This window comes from Acartia tonsa, chromosome 9, assembly GCF_053477335.1.
Source record: "Acartia tonsa isolate MP-2025a chromosome 9, ASM5347733v1, whole genome shotgun sequence".
NCBI classification, from domain to species: Eukaryota; Metazoa; Arthropoda; class Copepoda; order Calanoida; family Acartiidae; genus Acartia; species Acartia tonsa.
This window is the reverse complement of record NC_137268.1, coordinates 13463713-13482735: the sequence shown is the minus strand read 5'-3', so window position 1 is coordinate 13482735 and position 19023 is coordinate 13463713. Positions and strand designations below refer to the sequence as shown.

At 30.3% G+C, this 19023-nt stretch overlaps 1 protein-coding gene across 2 annotated transcripts in view; it reads right to left on the bottom strand.

Annotated features, from left to right (window-relative positions):
* LOC145328255 (uncharacterized) overlaps nucleotides 1-19023 on the bottom strand; it is an 80758-nt gene that overhangs the window by 29971 nt on the left and 31764 nt on the right. For both annotated transcript variants that reach the window (XM_080171872.1, XM_080171873.1), the window contains 3 exons: nucleotides 14054-14156; nucleotides 13589-13826; nucleotides 10100-10370 (listed from right to left, as the gene is read on the bottom strand). In XM_080171872.1, coding sequence (XP_080027998.1) covers nucleotides 10100-10370; nucleotides 13589-13826; nucleotides 14054-14156 — 612 coding nt within the window. The remainder of the gene's footprint in view (nucleotides 1-10099; nucleotides 10371-13588; nucleotides 13827-14053; nucleotides 14157-19023) is intronic.

Sequence of the window (19023 nt, the reverse complement as noted above, 5' to 3'; positions counted from 1 at the left end):
TTATGTTGGTGTCCTCCACCCACATGTTGTCCTTCACTAGACAGGATGGTGTCATGGTGTCCTTCAATGGACAGAATGGTGACATGGTGTTCTTAACCATCACATATCTCTCTTTCACCAGGGGTTCGACCTGGTTCACCCTCTCTCCATTCTTTAAGCATAACTGGTCCAGGAATTCGACCTGGTCCAGCATCACATGTCTCACCTCCTCCAGAGGTTCGACCTGGTCCAGCATCACATGTCTCTCCTCCTCCAGAGGTTCGACCTGGTCCAGCATCACATGTCTCTCCTCCTCCAGAGGTTCGACCTGGTTCACCATCTCCTTGACTGTTACCTGGTCCTCTCCACCTATACACTCTCCCCCCCCTAACCTGTTTGGCAACACCACCAAACTTTCTTGTTCAAGGAAACAAAATTTTTCATTAGCAATTGGAGCTTTGAAATTGTCCATAGAAAGTGTTGGCAACACCACCAAACTTTCTTGTTCAAGGAAACAAAATTTTTCATTAGCAGTTCGAGGTTCGATCTTATCTTCATGATCTTGCATTCCACCAAAAATAGTTCGAGAACCACTAGCAAACAATTTAGGCTTCTCCTCTGGTACTCCAAATCCTCCAGATCCACCAGCCGTCCTCTGCCACGGCATAGAGTTATTTAAACCATTCTGCTGGTTATTCGACCCATTCTGCTGGGTATTTTGCTGGTTATTCGACCCATTCTGCTGGGTATTCGAACCATTCTGCTGGTCATTCAAACTATTCTGCTGGGCAATCTTTTCAAGAATTCGCTGCTGGCCAGTCATAAACTCATCCACAACAGTCACATTCTCAGTCTTGATATCATTATCAACACTAGGCTCCACCACCTTATTAAGACTATCTTCTAAATCGTCCATTCGAGTAGCCAGTCCAGTAACCGCAGCAACATTAGTATCAACATTATCCGTCAATTCCTGAACTTTCGTCTCCAGTGGCGCTATACGCCCACCCAGCTCCGCCGCCACATTATCAATTCTAGTCCCAAGAGCATGGATCTCATTAATCAAATGCAAATCCTTCTCATCCTGAGACAACTTCCTCCACTCTTCAATGGTCAATCCCATCGTTCCAACACAAAAAATACCTGAACAAACTAAAAAGAAAAGAAATAATACAATTAAAAGAAAATCTGAGCTATAGATTCGTACTACACTACTGCGCCAAAATGACGTATAATAATAGCAAGAACAAACAGCTAAATATTCTTATAAAGTGTATTAATTCAATACAAGGTTAACATACAATAATAACATTAATATTAAGACAACTGTTCACTTTTATGTTCGTGTCGTGTTGCAGAGCAATGTCTTGCTCCGAAACCGTTGACACAAGAACTAAAAGCTAATATACAAAATACATACATTGCTCTCAAGTCAGGAAGAAAGGGACTATACATCACACACCTATAATAAATAAGGCAAACAATATTAAATCAGGACTAATTGGTACCCAAACTTTTATAACCATTAGTAAAAATTGGTTTGTAAATTACATTTGGTACCCAAAGTTTTATAACCATTTGTAAACATTGGACTGTAAATTACACTTGGTACCCAAAGTTTCATAACCTTTAGTAAACATTGGACTGTAAATTACATTTGGTACCCAAAGTTTTATAAACTTATATGGCTATATCCGCTAGATTATAATTGGTTCTCTGCCATACTGAAATGCATCATATTACAGACAATTTGGCACAAATATTGTAAGTAATTTAATGGCTTTAGAAGCGTTTTCACATTGTTTTTATGTTAAAAATCGTCCAATTTATCAATACTTTTCAACAAATATTATTAGTAATTTAATGGCTATAGAATAACGTCTTTTAATCCTTTTTTACATGGTCTTTACGTTAAAACCGTCCAATTTAACGATACTTTTTATAAAAATATTTTTAGTAATTTAATAACTATAGTATAACGGTTTTTTAAAATAGTTTTTTACATCATGTTTACGTTAAAACCGTCTAATTTAACAATACTTTTTAACAAATATTGTTAGCAATATAATGGCTATAGAATAACCGTTATTTTATTCAATTTTTTACGTTGTTTTTACGTTACAAACCATCCAATTTAACGATACTTTTTAACAAATATTGTTAGTAATTTAATGGCTATAGAATAACGTTTTTCACTTCGTTTTTAAGTTTTTAACTCTTGCATTTCTATTTTAATATCTGCGGACAACTGTCTATAATACGATTTGATAAATATTCCAGTAAGGCTTCCAAACCGATTTATATCCGCTGGATAAGAAACTGTTCTAAGCCATATTAAAAAAAGTCATTTATAGCATTGTATTACAGACATTTTCCCACAATCTCTAAAATAAAAATCCTAAAGAATAATGTCAGTTTTTTTAGCACAGGCCTTCGGCCATTTGGAGCCCACAAAACTGGTTTTAATTGTATAATTTTCCATTTTAATATCCGTGGACAGCTGTCTATAATACAATGCAATAAATAACTATTCCAGTATGACTTCCAAACCAATTTATTTCCGCTGGATAAGAACCGGTTCTAAGCCATACTGAAAAATCATGTTTAGCTTCGTATTAAAGTCAAATTTCCACATTTTCCCACGATTACTAAAATAAAAATCATAAATAATAATGTCAGTTTTTTTTATCACAGGCCTTTATTACAAAATTGGTTTTAATCTTATAATTTTCCATTTTAATATCCGCAGACAGCTGTCTATAATACAATGCAATAAATAACTATTCCAGTATGGCTTTAAACTGATTTATATCCGATGGATTAGAACTGGCTCTAAGCAATACTGAAAAATCATGTTTAGCTTCGTATTACAGTCAAATTTCCACGATTATTAAAATAAAAATCATAAAATTAATGTTAATTTTTTTACCACGGGCCTTAGGCACATCAGTGCCTACAAAACTGGTTTTATTTGTATATTTTTTCATTATAAATAACTGTGGAAAGCTGTCTATAATACAATGCAATAAATATATATTCCAGTATAGCTTTAAACCGATTTATATCAGATGGATTAGAACTGGCTCTAAGCAATACTGAAAAATCATGTTTAGCTTCGTTTTACAGTCAAATTTCCAATTATTAAAATAGAAATCATAAAATAATGTTTAATTTTTTAGCATGGGTCTTAGGCACCTCAGGGCAAACAAAACTGGTTTTATTTGTATATTTTTTTATTCTAAATAACTGCGGAAAGCTGTCTATAATACCTATAAATACCTATTCCAGTCTGGCTTCCAAATCGATTTATATCCGCTGGATTAGAACCGGCTCTATGCAAAACTGAAAAATAATGTTTAGCTTGGTATTACAGTCAAATTTCCACAATTATTAAAATAAAAATCCTAAAATTAATGTTAAATTTTTTAGCATGGGCCTTAGGCACCTCAGGGCCCACAAAACTGGTTTTATTTGTATATTTTTTCATTCTAAATTACCGCGGAAAGCTGTCTATAATACAATGTGATAAATACCTATTCCAGTATGGCTTCCAAACCGATTTATATCCGCTGGATTAGAACCGGCTCTATGCAATACTGAAAAATAATGTTTAGCTTGGTATAACAATCAGATTTCCACAATTATTAAAATAAAAATCATAAAATTAATGCTAATTTTTTTACCATGTGCCTTAGGCACCTCAGGGCCCACAAAACTGGTTTTATTTGTATATGTTTTCATTCTAAATAACCGTGGAAAGCTGTCTATAATATGATGCGATAAATTGATTAATTTAAGCATGTTAGAACTGTCCTATAATTTTCAAACTATGGATTTCCAGCCAAAAAATTGTTGATCAACAGTGCAGTTACTCTTTAATTTATTTGCCTTGTGGCTTTTCTTGGATGTAATTAAATATATAGGTTTACAATTCAAATATTATGCTTATTTTATTCTAAAATCTTTTTATCATTTTTAGTCTTTTAAAATCGCTAGGATTTGTAGTTGCACTTAAAAAAAGAGCGAATAATGAAATTTCCCTTTTATTATTGTTATTATCATAAACCGGTTAGAAGATATATTTTTCATGTCAGATATACTTTATCTACAACCATAGGACATATATTAAGCAAAATGGGGAAGTAAAGTTTGGGGGGAAATTTGATGTAATAGAAGTTATAAATAATTCATACCATTTTGTACATTAATGAAATTTTTACTACAAAATTAAGGTTACCATTACTTTATCTTATACGCATTAGGATAAATTTCTAAAAAGTTATCAATCTAGTATTCATCTATATTTTTTGCTATGTGATTTTTTTTTATTTTGCCTTACAATTTTTTAATGATTTCCCTATTCATGTACAATTTAATGATTTAGCCATGATTCGAAACTTTTTGCAATATTTCCAGATTAAAAATATTATATTATACAACAACGGCATTCACAAATTTTATCATATTTAACGTTAAAAATTCAGTTTTTATGTAAAAATATTATCAAGGCTTTTTGCCATGTATTTAAATATTTTTGGCCAAAAATCCATAAATTGCGACTTTAATGTCAGGTTTTTTTGCTCGTCCATATTCAAATTGCCTTTTAATATCAATTACAAAAGATTTTTATGGGTAGCGCAGTTTCTATACAAAAAATCTGGGAGGGAGGAATCATTGGTCTGTTTATCATACTAGTTTTATAATAACGTTTTCTCATTCGTTGGCATAAAAAAATTGAATTTTGATTTGTTGGTTTAATTGTCCAAACGTTTCAACCATATTTATAATCTACAAAAGGGCTAATTTCATGTATTATCATTCGGGATGTACATTGTACATCAAATTATGGGCCATTGTCTTTTCCCTTTAGATCCCTGGTGTCCTTGTCTCTACATTTGTATGGCCGTTTGACCCTAAATTTGAGTTTAGCATATTCAAATGATATTGAATACATTTGTTGACAGCAGTCTAAAGGATAAAATATGTAGAAAAGTCAACACAAAACATTTTCTTTCAATACCAAAATTTTGGGTAGAAATTCTCAATTTGAATATTTAAGTGCTTCAATAAATTTGAATATAAGTTCTTGGTTGATGTTCCTGTAGAATATGAGAGCTTGTGTTGACATATAGTTTTAATGTTTATGTCGATTTAGAAGTAACAATGACTGACATATTATTGTATTTAACATAATATTCATGTCGTCGTTAAAATAACATAATGACATTGTTGTTGAAATAATACAAGCATTAAAGCTTAACAGGGGTGTGATTTTAAGAATTGTAAAACTAACTTCAGACCTATATATTCTTGGTTTATAATCATGGAAGGAGGGGACATTGGGATGTTTATTACACTAATCCCCAAAGTATTTAAATAACGCTTTCTTATTCGTTGGATCAAAAATTTTCGAGACTTTTTCAAACGTTTCAACCAATGAATGTAATCTACAGAAGGGATATTTTTGTGTATCATCATTGAGGATGTACTTAGATTTAAAGGCCGATTTCTTATCCCTTAAGATCCCTGAGTATAATACAAATATATGTAGCAGAATATCCATTTTCAATGTAACAATTTGGACAAGATTTATGTGCCTCATGTTACTCAATATACCATGTTAGCTCAATATTTTTACAAGTTTTTCAACACATTTGGATAACCAATATAAACCCTTTTCTCGTATTTATTCGAATCCGGTGGATAGGAACCGGTTCTCATCCATACGAAAAAACTATGTCTAGCATCGTATTATATCCAGTTTTCTACGAATATAGAAATGTACAATCAAAAGATTAAAACCAGTTTTTTTAGCCGGTGCCTCCGGCACCTCGGGGCTAAAAAACTAGTTTTAATCTTATAATTGTACATTCTATATCCGCGGAAAGCCGTTTATAATACGATACGAGAAATAACTATTCTAGTATGGCTTCCAAACAGATTAATATTCGCAGGATTAGAACTATTTCTTAGCCATACTAAAATCATATATCGTATCGTATTACAGACAATTTTCTACGAATAATAAAATGAAAAATATTAAAACCGGTTTTGGGCTTTAAAATGTAAAAAAGCAAATCTATTATGCTTTTGAAAATTTAGTTAATAAAATAAATAAGATTCATAACAACAATTAAGAATTTAAATTACAGTCTTCCCAACAAAAGAGGAATGTTTTTATTGTTGTTTGACTATGCGCTTATGTGACATGTAAAATTTATTTGAAAATCACGTTTACAAAGACAAATATATATGTATGTATATATTAAAGGCTTAAAAATTTAGCATTCTTAGTTTCAAAATGGTTAAAGACAAGTAGCATAACAAGGAACTTTAGGTCCAAAATTAACATATTGTATATAACTCAATTGATACAACATTATATCATTTTATCTTAGTTTAAAACTTTTAAATTAATTAGAACGTACTTAATGTATTATTCAAAAAGTGCAACTTTTGATTATTATACTTTTTTTTCTTATCTAATTTTATGTCAACTAACCATAATTTAACTATACAGAGAAATGAGGAAGGGGGGGAGGTCAAATTTGAAAGATGCCGAAACATGATATAACAAAAATAAACAATACTATGAGAAAAAACTTTATATATTTGTCCTTTACGTCTAACAATAAAAAAAAGTCTAAATAAATCTAAACAATTAAAGTTTTTTGTGACCATATATGTCCCTGGATGGTAAGAAAGAAAAAAAGGACCTTTTTTAAATATGCAAACTATGTATTTTGACCAAGTTGATATAATCTACATAATACATAGTCACAGACAACGGTCAATTGTATTAGACGATTTTTTACATAGTTTTCGTAGAATTTTTTACTCTGTTTTAGCTCGAAAACTCTACCAATTCGCAATAAAATTGAGAAAAAATGTATCATATTTCAAAATTTTAAGCTGCAATTATTAACAAATCTGACAAGCAGAAAAGTTATAAGCGAAATTGCAAGTGTTTAAATGAAATAATACTCTCAATACTCTAATTTAAATCCAGTAAAGTATTCAGACGACGAAATAATTGAAGTTCTAGTCGCGTAGAACTTTTTGCTTGTATAAATTCAGATTATTTTTACATACGTACATAATTTAAAATAAGAACAATATCAAAACTGACAATGCCACGTAAAAAACTTATAAATATTTTTTTTGTTTCGTTTTTTTAGTTCTGTAGAATCCTGATTTAAATATATACATATGTAATGTTTTTTTTGTGAATTTTAGGTCATTTTTTATGATTATATTATATAAACCCCAAAAAGGATGTAAAAACAATAGAATTGATTTTTCAGGCTGCAACCATTTTTTTCTGTTTCTTGAATATAATCAATACTTGAAAGTCTGCATTTTTTGTTTAGAATTTGTGGAATTTTTAAACTATTTTTGGGCATTTTGGGGGTAGAGAAGATTACAAAAACATTCTTTTAATCAATTGTACTTTTTGGTTTACATAAAATGCATAAAATCAATTTTAGAATTTATAATTACAGATTTGTATTTACAGGAACTTTAAATGAAGCATAACTAATGTTAAAATAAAGCCACAGTCATTCAAACAAAGCCAAACCAAAACCCTAGACAACTATTAAAATCTTTAGATATTTATATTAATAAAAAAAACAGAAGACAAGATGTATTTTTTTGTCGCCGCTACTCTACAACTAAGATAAATCTGACCGACACCTTGAGAATAATATATTGCAATTTATGGATATAATCGAAACTTTTATGACTAGATTTTGAACTAAATGGGGGCGTTTCTGGGGATGTATTGGATGGATGTCATAATTTGACATACAACCTTTCATATATCCATTCTAATTTTACAAATCAGATGCCTATCTTTCATTTTTATACTAATGTGTGTTATACCATATGTATAAATGTAACAAGGTTGATATTTGCATTAGAAGCGTAGCAATAACAAGCTACTTTTGCTTTCGGACAGACAAACAATTCAAAAATGCTGAGTAGCTTAACACATTAAAGGATAATTATTTAGATGTTTAAACCTTTGATAGTTATCTTCAATTCATTAGATTTATTTTAATGCCTTTTTATTGCATTTTTAAATAAAATATAAAAACATATTTAAAACATCTGGAGAAAAATAACTATTTCTCCAATCCCCCCTTTCCTAGCAAATAATCGTTATATTTTAAAGAAATGACTTTTGTATTTTGACTTACATATTAAAGAATTTATGCTTAATAGAATTTTGCATAAAGAAATTACTGAGAAATAAATTGTAATAACAACATAATAGAATCAATAATATTCAATATCGTTTATCAATCTTAATATTTCTTCCCATGGAAAATATGGTATTTGTCCCACATAACAGCAGAAAAGAATCTTGATAAAACAGCCAAACAGGGGAAAAATTCAACTACACAGAAGAAATGTAAAGATTTTAGAAATCTGGAAAACGAATAAGAAAAATAATTTAATAAATTAGATTTTTAAAAAATTCTCTAAAAGTTTAGTATTTATAAAAATTTACTGTTTTAAATGATCATGATATTATGAAAACTACTTGGATAACCATTGAATGCCTCTTATGTACAATACTACCATGTATTCCCAACACTTTAAAGTAACAATTACCAGAAGAAAGTAATTGGTAACCTTGTTGAATTTGGGACCTATAAATTTTCATCTAGTACAACTGATAATATCTCTTATATAATTATTTATTTTTTCCAGAAAGGTTTAACGACACACAAAAAATATTAGTACAAAAGTTAATTCGAATGGCGATTGTGGAAATTTTATTCAAATTTCTTAAAAGGCGCCTATTTGCATTTCTTTACACCCTGAAGAGCATGTCGGCTCCTCTTTTCAGGCTAAAGTTATTTGTTTACAAGTCAATACTAGGTTTTTGGGGTATGGGGGAATAATGTGGGGGGGGGGGGATTTTATGGTTACATTGATATTAACGCGGTAATACCAAGACATCGTAAATAATACGAGTGTTGTGTTAAAGGGGATTTTAGAGTAAGGGGGATAGGATAGGCATTAAGCAATGCTTGTAATACATTTGCCGAGTTCATTAGAATGTTAAAGTTTAAATAAAATATCGGCTTAATTACACGTTTAAGGTAAAAACGAAGAAAAGTTTGATTTAAACTATGCTTATTTCATTCAATAAAATAAAAAATCATAATAGGACAATAATAAAAAGTTATCTTCTAAAAAATTAGAATATTCCATTTTATTTGAGAAAAAAATTAAGAGGAAGATTAATTTGTTCATAAATCACAACCTTCCTAATTCATTGCCTAATGGACTCGCCCAAAGATGTTATCTTAAGTTGGTAGCGAAGGTGTAAATAGGAACATTAAATGTCGAGCTAAGTGCTTACATTCCCCTACTCTCTAATTGTCATCACCTTACCAACAAGGAAATGTATTCTGAATAATAATTTGTTTAGCATTTACTTATTTGCTTTTATTTATATACAATGACACTCAAATATTACAAAAGCAAAGATGTTTCTTACTTGAATAAAAAAAAATATTTTAAATTTTTCTTTAGATTTTTATCCCTTTTTCAACTTTTAATGTTCTATGTACATTATTTGAAAGTCATAAATATCAAATTCAAATGCCTAGATTTTTATATCTTAAGACATAAACTTTTTTAAATGGCCTACATTTTTTAGCTTTAAAATCTTATAATTATTGGTTAAAACAAAACTTTATTCAATAAAATGAAAATATGGTCATTTGGATGTATTTTTATCATTTTTATATGTTAAACTATGAGCGATGAATAGCTGATTTCTACAGATAAGCATATTTGAAATGTTCAACATTTGAAGCAAAACAACCCTAAACTAAAAACAAAGAGAAAATAGCTATTTATCGCATCGTATTATAAACAGATTTCCGCGGATATAAAAATGTAGAATTATAATAAAAACTAGTATTGTTAGCACCGAGATGCCGAAGGCACGGGCTAACAAAATTGGTCTTAATATTATGATTGTACATTTTGATATTCGATGAAAACTGATGAAACATGATTTTTCAGTATTGCTTAAAACCGGTTCTAATCCAGCGGAAAATAATCGATTTCGGAGCCATACTAGAAATGACGTTCTCACCTGAACTTCCCGCCGAGCCAGGCCGTGATCCTCTACTTTCATGATCAACCGTTACATGTCCGCCGCTGCTTGACAGCCGCCGGCGGGCAGCGGCAATTTCTGCCACCATTTGTGATTCAAAATTGACGGGTGGCGAGCCACGTTTCGGGCTCAGGTCCTTTGGCTCCTCGTCATCGCCGTTCATGGCGGGGGGCTGGTGGCGGTGGAGACCCGCGAAAGCTGCGGCAAAGTTGTCTGGGTTGGAGTTTACCGCTAGATCAGGGTGACTTCTGGATACAAAAATTACAATGATTCAAAAACTTTTATCAAATTATTTATTTGATTTTGTTTGAGCCCTGTTTTTGGCACCAATACAAAAAAGTAATCTTTCTAAAGCGCTGGAAAGTGTCATGTGTGACGTGATAAAATACTTCTAAAATGGAATGAAATGGAATGAGAGGAGAAGTGGGATAAGAAACTTTTTGAAAAGAGATTGGTAAGAGATGTATTTTTATGACGTCACACATGATACATTCTAGTGCATCTATTTTGAATTCCATAACAGTTTTTTTATTTAATTCACAACAATTGCTTCCTGCTATCTTCAATGTAGTAATGATACAGAATAAAATGATATTCTTAATAATGTGTACTCTTTTAAAAGCCAAGAAACAATACTATGATATGACAATATCTAATTAGGAAAATAAAAAGATATTAGTATTGAAAAGAGGGGGTAATTAAAACCATCTGTTAAAAATAATATATATAGACAATGTTTCTAAAAATTCATGAAAAAATAAGTAAATAAATAAGATATCTTTCCCATTTAAGCTAGACTAAATATGTCCCTTTGGAGAACAGCGATTACATTACAATTAATAACATTTTTTACACCTTATACTGTTTTAAAATATGCTCTCTTCTTTTTTTTCCTTTTCAAGGAAGCGTTGTCTATGTCCTCGGTTCAAATCAGTTTAATTTATACCTTGTTCAAAGAACAATTAAGAAATGCAATAACCTAAAGAAGTTCTCTTTAAAGGAGACTCTTAGTTTTGAAATTATTAGCAAAATCAATAGGATTGTTATAGACTAATGGTAGGGAAAATAAGTATATGTATACATCAGACATTATTAAATTATCCATTGCTTTTTTCATTAATTCCATATAGTCCATATTTTATGCATAGAAAACGGCAGAAACGCAACATTATTCATTATCTATCTTTATCTCTAAAAATCTGCCAAAAATGAATATCCTTTTAAAACATACACAATACTCATTAAAAATAGAAATAGCTGGCGGCATCAGCATATAATAATTATTCATCTAACATATATATAAAACCAAAGAGCGCTATGTTGTTCTAAAAGCATCTTCATGCAGTATTTAACAATACCATAAAAGTCTTACAATGCCTTCAATCTGATGTTATTATAAACAGTTTAACATCCATAAAATCCGCGAAAAAGGTGTTTAGGGACAATAATTAGCAGGTATCCATTTATAAAAGAATTTATGTGCATAAATTGAAACAAGCGCAAAAAGTTCTCTCTCTCATTGGCTTTAAGCTAAAAGGCTCACAGTGTATTTTAAAATTCAAGGTTTTTAATTGACGATTGAAAAATATAACAGTGACATGACGACCGTCTGTGTGTATCAAAGGATTTCGCTAACCAGTGGATCAACATGGTTCTCATTCACAGAAAAGTTTCTTATAGGTACAGAGAAGATTTGTAACAATTTTGGGGGAGGATGCTACTACCCTCCAAAGAGAAATCGCTAATAGAAAAAAAATACATCCCAATCATGACCTTTTCTTTTAAAAACTAAAATCTAAAGTGGTGGGTAGACACTCTCTCCCCCCTCCCTCCCCTCCCTCAAAGCCCCTCTAGAAACATCTAAGCAAGTAGCAATGGACCCAAAACGTCGGCATTTAATAATCAACTTCAATTCATATTATCACACATCAATAAAAAAAACAACCTATCAATAAAAAACCTTGAAGTGATATTTTTCCCTTTAACTTATTAAAAGTGACAGGATGTCTCAGAAAAGTTAAAAGAATCTTACTATATTTATTTGAAATTAAAACCTATAATTATCTTAAGAATCTTTATACATTTCTATGCTTAAAAGAAGCATAGCAAAAAGAAAATTAATTAATTTAGCTTGAATGTATTTAAATCCTTCTAATTTATGATGCCTTAACATTAATTTAAACTAAGGTGTAACCCATTAAAATTCTTGAATAAATGAAAATATGATGGATTATGTGTTACTTAACATAAAGGAGGGTGGGGACATTAGACCTTACATTATACTGCTACCTAAAGTATCATTTTCATGTTATCTTATTCGTTGGCTCAAAAACTTTGAATACTTGCATTATATTGTGATTAATTGGTTCCAAACTATTAGCCTTTAAACTTTTCAATCAATAATTTGAAAATACAAAAGGGTTAATTTTGTTAATATTCATTGGGGCTGTATATCATCATCATAACGTCGATTGTCTTACCCCTTAAGATCCCTACATAACATGGTAAAATAAAAACATTTTGGATCTACTGCAGTTCATGTTAAAATATTGCTGGTAAGCAATATTTCCAAAAATCTATGCTAGCTGCCAAACGGCTGAACGTACAGATCATGCCCGCACACTGTTTTAAACCGCATAAGAAGGCGTACAAATAATCTGGAATTGCCATAAATCAATAATGCATAATTATCTCGCAGTGCAGAGTAATGCGCGAAAAAGACCTATTTTACGCGTTTTTTCTTCAGTGAAGCTTTCCCTGTGCATAATTGGATCTTGGCTATTCCTGATTATTTGTAGGCCTTTTTATGCCGCTTAAAATGGTGTGCGGGTATGATCTATACGCTCAGCCGTTTGGCAGCTAGCAGCCTTTAAAATTTATAGATTTTTGGAAATATTGCTTACCAGCAATATTTTACCGTGAACTGCAGTAGATCCAACATTTTAAAGTGGTATTGTACAATAAAAGACTGAATCAAAAATCAATGGAGAATATTATATAGTACTTTTTAGATGACAAATTTCTGCCTTTTTCATTCTGTTCTTTAATCTTAATCTGTTCTTTTACAATAAGATATTTAGATTACTTGTATAATAAATTAAGTATATTCCTTTAATCTTTAATAATAATATGATTTTTACGCATAATAATTAATACTTGTAAATACAGGTGAATAATATTATTTAATAAATAATTCATATCAATGCTTACTTATAAAATTGATAAATCTTACTTTAACTGGGATGACATCATCCATTAAAAGCAAAGCTTAATGTATAATAATTGATGATGGACATGCTGCCTTTTGTTTTACAATACAGAGTTGCTACTGCCATAGATTTTTTTTATTCTATATGCTGATGAAATAAGTAAATAAAAGTACAGGTAAAAAATTGTGGTTTTATATTTGAAATTTTTTTTTTTATCAAAACTCTGATTGTTACTAACTTTTTGAGTCATTATATTCCTTTTGATTTTCTGACAAACATTCTCAATAACCGAACTAGACAAATCCATAGCGGCACAGCTTTCGTCCTCAAGACAGCTTAGCCGCTGGTCAACTGGGCTCAAACAGCTGTTTGAATGGGCTGTCTGACCGCTGCTGCTGCTGCTTACAGCTGAGCGGCTGTAAGGATAGCTTTGCGGATTTGTTCTGAATTTAAAGTCACTTGTTGCGTGGTTTGTGTATGATGATTCTCTTGGAGACCTAATTAATGGATTATATACTTAAAGGTTACTCTATAATTTGCATATACAGTAGGAATGTTCGTAAGTAAAAATGACTGTATCTTCTTTGATTATAATGTTTTCATCACAATTAAAAAGCAGTTTATAAACATTAATATAGCTTATAATTTGTGATTTCAGATAATAAATGTTGCTTTATGGCCATTGTTATGTAACTTAAAGTAAAACTTGTATATAATCCTTGACCTGGAGGATGTTTGTGGGCTGGAGGAATTGCTGGAGGGTGTGGCCGCCAAGGAATAATCTACCGGCCGTTCCTCATTTACAAGCATGCCCACTGATACCAACACTAAATAACATAAAAACTATCACTCGAGAATCTTTGAAACACTGTTTGTTATTGTCAAATATTACTGTCATTTATGTTTAGAAATCACTTTGATCTTATTAATATTCTAGAATTTTAAAAAATCTATCAATGTCTTGCTTTCCACATGAAAATTCCAAATAGAACTGAGTTATTACTTACAAGAAATTTTTGTGCTCTTCGCTACTTCTTATTAGGACTTAAGGGGAAAGAGAGACAAATAAAGGGGATCTGTTTAGATAGTAAGCTGAAAAGGGGAAAGAAAATGCAAATTTAGGGAAGTATTGAGGTTCTGGAATAAAGTGGGGGGGGGGGGGGGCGGGGGGGTTAAAAGAGAAATGGACACTGCGTTAAAATCTCTCATCATAAGAAGGTGGTTCTGTTCCTTTCACAGACTAAATATTTCACGTTTAGAAATTCTTTCCAGTATGGCTTCGAAACCGATTATTATCCGCTGTATTAGAACCGGTTTTCAGCTGTACTAAATAATGTATCGCATAGAATTGCAGACAAATTTCCTATAATGTTAAAATAAAACTCATATTACTATTACAAGTTTTGTAAGCCCGGGACTTCGGTCCCTTGAGGCTAACAAGGGTTTAATTAATCTTTAAACTTTTCCTTTTAATATCCGCGGTAAGATGTCTATAATACGATGCGATCAATAACTATTACCAGAGTACAAAACCTAAAAATATGTTTCAATAATAATAGAATATTATATAAGCTTATTTTATAAGTTTAGAAAGAATAAAACTAATATTATCATATTTCCATGTTTACAAATCTATAAGATTTTTGGTAAAAGCTCTAGTGTGCTTACATGCGCCTAAGCTACCAGAAATTGGGGGATGGATATAGGGTATATACTTGAATGTGGGGAGGGAAGGGGGGAGGGGGGTTATGCGCCGAACCAAAGGTGCTTTAAGCGCACTAGCTTAACATGCTGAATATATGCAAAGTAATTCCACGCACGCACACGCACATTACAACCAACAAGTGCGCGCGGAAAGCTAACAGGTGGACGGAGTAACGCGCGTTGGTTGGCCGTTGAAAAGAAATTCAAAACAACGGTCAAAAATTGATATGCGTTACTTTAGTAAAATGCATAGAAAGATTGGATTTTTGATACATCAAAAATGTTGTTAGATTGATTGATATATGAAATTTATAAAAAGCGAAGCATTTTACAATAAGTATGTTTGTATGTAACTAACTGATATTTGGGATGGTAAATTAAGGTCCGTTTGAATCGTAATATCGATTGAAAACCCCTTCATGAGGATTTCTGTAAAAAAAGGATTTTTAAAGCGCAGCAGCTCTACAAATTAGTAAAAAGTCTGTATGTTTGTTTAAACTAAATTAAAACATTTTGGACATAATGAAATTATCCTATTTATTTGATTTTTAAAATAGCGATTCCCATGACAGTTGGGTTAAATTCTCTAAGCTTATCAGGTATTTTCAAAATAGAAATGATATACTTTTTAGAATCCAACATGGCTTCGAAATCGATTGATATCCATTGAACATGAATCTAATCTCACCCATACTGAAAAATCATGTATAACTTCGTATCACAGACAATATTCCACGAATATTAAAATAAAATTGATACCGGTTTAGTTAGCCCAGGGCTTTGGCCCCTCAGATACGATACGATAAATTACTATTAAGCTTTTTTTAAACTGCAGATTTTTTCAAAATTATATGCTGTCATGTATATTTTCCAATATTTGTTGGGGATGTTTTATGGATATTGTCATCCTTGTTTTCTTGATAATTTGATTAATACTTAACACATAAAACTCGCATTTGATGTTAAACAATTACTGCTCTATTACTGAAGGTTTTATGCAAACTGATATTTTCTTGGTAAAAATGCAAAAGTTATACTTATTATCGATAAAAATTTGATTATTTTAAATTAGACTCTCAAAATTTAGCTAATCTATTGTAATAAAAATATTAGGTCTTTAAAATGTTTCAAAATTAGTCAATTTTAATTAGTTGAGAACTTGATTGACACACATCAGGGTGCTTTAGTGAATTTTATTCAAGTTACTAAAATTATTGAAAGAACGTACAGACGGACTGAAGTTATACTGAAGCATCGCTTTCATATTCATTCAAAACATTTTTCGACAGATTAAGAAAATTATAAAAGATTTATGTGTCTTTAATTTTGAATTAATTTTTTAGCTATAAAAGTGTCATGAATTTAACTATTATAAAAATAATCTTTTTTTATATCTTTAATTTAAAAAATACGAATAAATTGCAAAGAAAAATTATTAAAAATAAATGTTTTATTGATTGATTTGAAAGTAATTAAATTTTGATTAAATTAAAATATTTACATTCGACTGCCAAAAAGAAATATTCAAAAAATCAATATCTATATTTTTAGAATTCATTGTTTTATTTATCATACTTTTAAAGTGAATTATTCACCAAAAACAAAGAGGCATGTTAAATGGTGGAAACCAAAGGCTGTCATTATATTTACATTGAAAGATTTCAAATTATAGAGAAGATGCAATACTATGTAGCAAGCAAATAATGAATTATGGAAACAATGTAACAATATTGTTAGTAGCGAAGCTACTAGATTGTTTACAATGTATGTACGTCAGTTCCATTCTAATCGAAGAAACAAAGATTATCATTTTAAACCTAGAGTGTTTTTTTAGCTTTTTTTTTTAGAAACTTACACTATTCTAAGACATGGAATTTATTAAATATTTTCAATTGATTTTAACTTTTTCGTATTAACATTTAAACTTTAAACAATAATACTAAAAATGTATAACCACTTTATAAAGCTTAGTTGAATTGCATAACAACATGAAGTCATATCATAGGCGGATTTAATTTCCTTATAAGTGAATCTAACTTAAATTGGCAAATAATATTGTTTCAAATCTTGAGTCTCGCTACTTAGGGATGTTGCCATCCTTGTTTTTTATAATTAAAATTATGAATACAATTATGATAATATTTTTGTACCTATCTAATTAAAAAAAAGATATTAGTACTGTACAATAAGGTTACACGGTAGATATTGTTTTCTAGTAGTAATATGATAGTGTAGGATACATACAGATGAATTTATGCTTATAATATATTAGTTATCATTTGTAAGAAAATACTACTTTTAAATTCTGTAATGAAATGTAAATAGATCTACAGTTACACAAAATCAAACATATGATTATTACAAAAAAGAAAATAATATTGTTTAATTTGATTACATTAGCATGGATAAGATTTCTAAAAAACAAATAGTACAACACCAAAGTAAAATAATAGGATGATACGAGCTATGTGTAACTCTTCTACGGGGTGGGGACCCTTGCAGACTTTCGATTGGTTCTTTGAATATCGGCCAATAGCGTTGGAAATACTATGAGAAAAGGGCAGAAAGCAATTTGATAGCAAATGGAAATGGTTCCCCCCACTCCGACATACTGAAAAATCATGTATAGCATCGAATTACAGAAATTCTTCCACGAATATTTTAATAAAAATCTTAAAATTAATACCAGTTTTGTTAGACTATACCTTCGGCTCTTGGGGCTATTAAAATCTCATAATTTTTCATTTTTATATCCACGGAAAGCTGTCTATAATACGATAAATAACTATTATCGTTTTGTTCTTCTTTTCTGATTGTGCTTATCAGCTTAGCTTTGCACATGTCTAATTTTATTATATCCCTTTCTGTTGAAACAAATTTTGTTGTATTAATTTCATTTAAGATAATCCTTACTACTGTCCGTGTGAGAATGCATGTCATCTGTTAAAAATTTAACCACAATTTACGGTTCTAAATCACATTATAGCCGTGTAATATAAATATAAATATTTCAATTTCTATATACAAATTGTCCAAAAATGCTACACATAGGGGGTTATTTAAATCCGATTATTCATACTACTGTCAATATAATAAGGCGGTTTCCAAATCTGGTATATTAATAAGTATCACACATAAATAAATACTAAATTTGATTATTATTGGTCTGTAATTTCAGTTTAATTAGAGACCCTAGGATCCAACGTGTTTTAAAATAAAATTATATGAATTTTGTATCTTTAAAATTTTATTAAAAATCACGAAACCTTTCAGCATATACTACAAGTTTTGTTGTGTTCATTTAATATTATTTTTCTTTTAACAATGAAGTGACAATTCAAACAATAAGTTTTATTGATATAGATGCTATGCTGCACTACTTTAATTTCTAGTAGCCAAAAACCATCCACTAGGTGAGTTTTTGGTAAGAAGCAAAAGATCTTTTAATTAAACTAATTTGGTAGTGCTTTTAGTTTTTAAACAAGAAAGATGACAGCCAAAAGCACCGAAAAATAGTTAGCTTTAGAGAGATGTTAAGTGGTCATAGAAAAAGACAAGGATATGATAAATGAGAGGGACAATTCATTAACCGTTTGTAATGATTTATTTTGTGACTCCTAGAACAATAAGGCACGAAACTGTAAGCATTCCATCTTTGCAACTTAGAATAATAAGAATAGTATATCCATATTTATTGTAAATTTAAATTTATTTATTCTTGTAAACATAAATAAACATTTCGTGACAACATATTCTTCTACCATAGCTGAAATAGTTATCGTTAAAGCAAAGGTTTGAACTATTTGAAGAAATTATCAAATAAAATTCAACCAATGCAAATTTTTCGTCTATGTTTGTTTTTCATGGTTTCAACCAATCAAAATTTGAATACAGACATTTCATGTTTAAATATATGAATATGTGCGTGTGTGTGTGTAGGTGTGTGTGTGTATGTGTAGGGTGGTGTGTGAGTGTATTGAAACCAAAGGC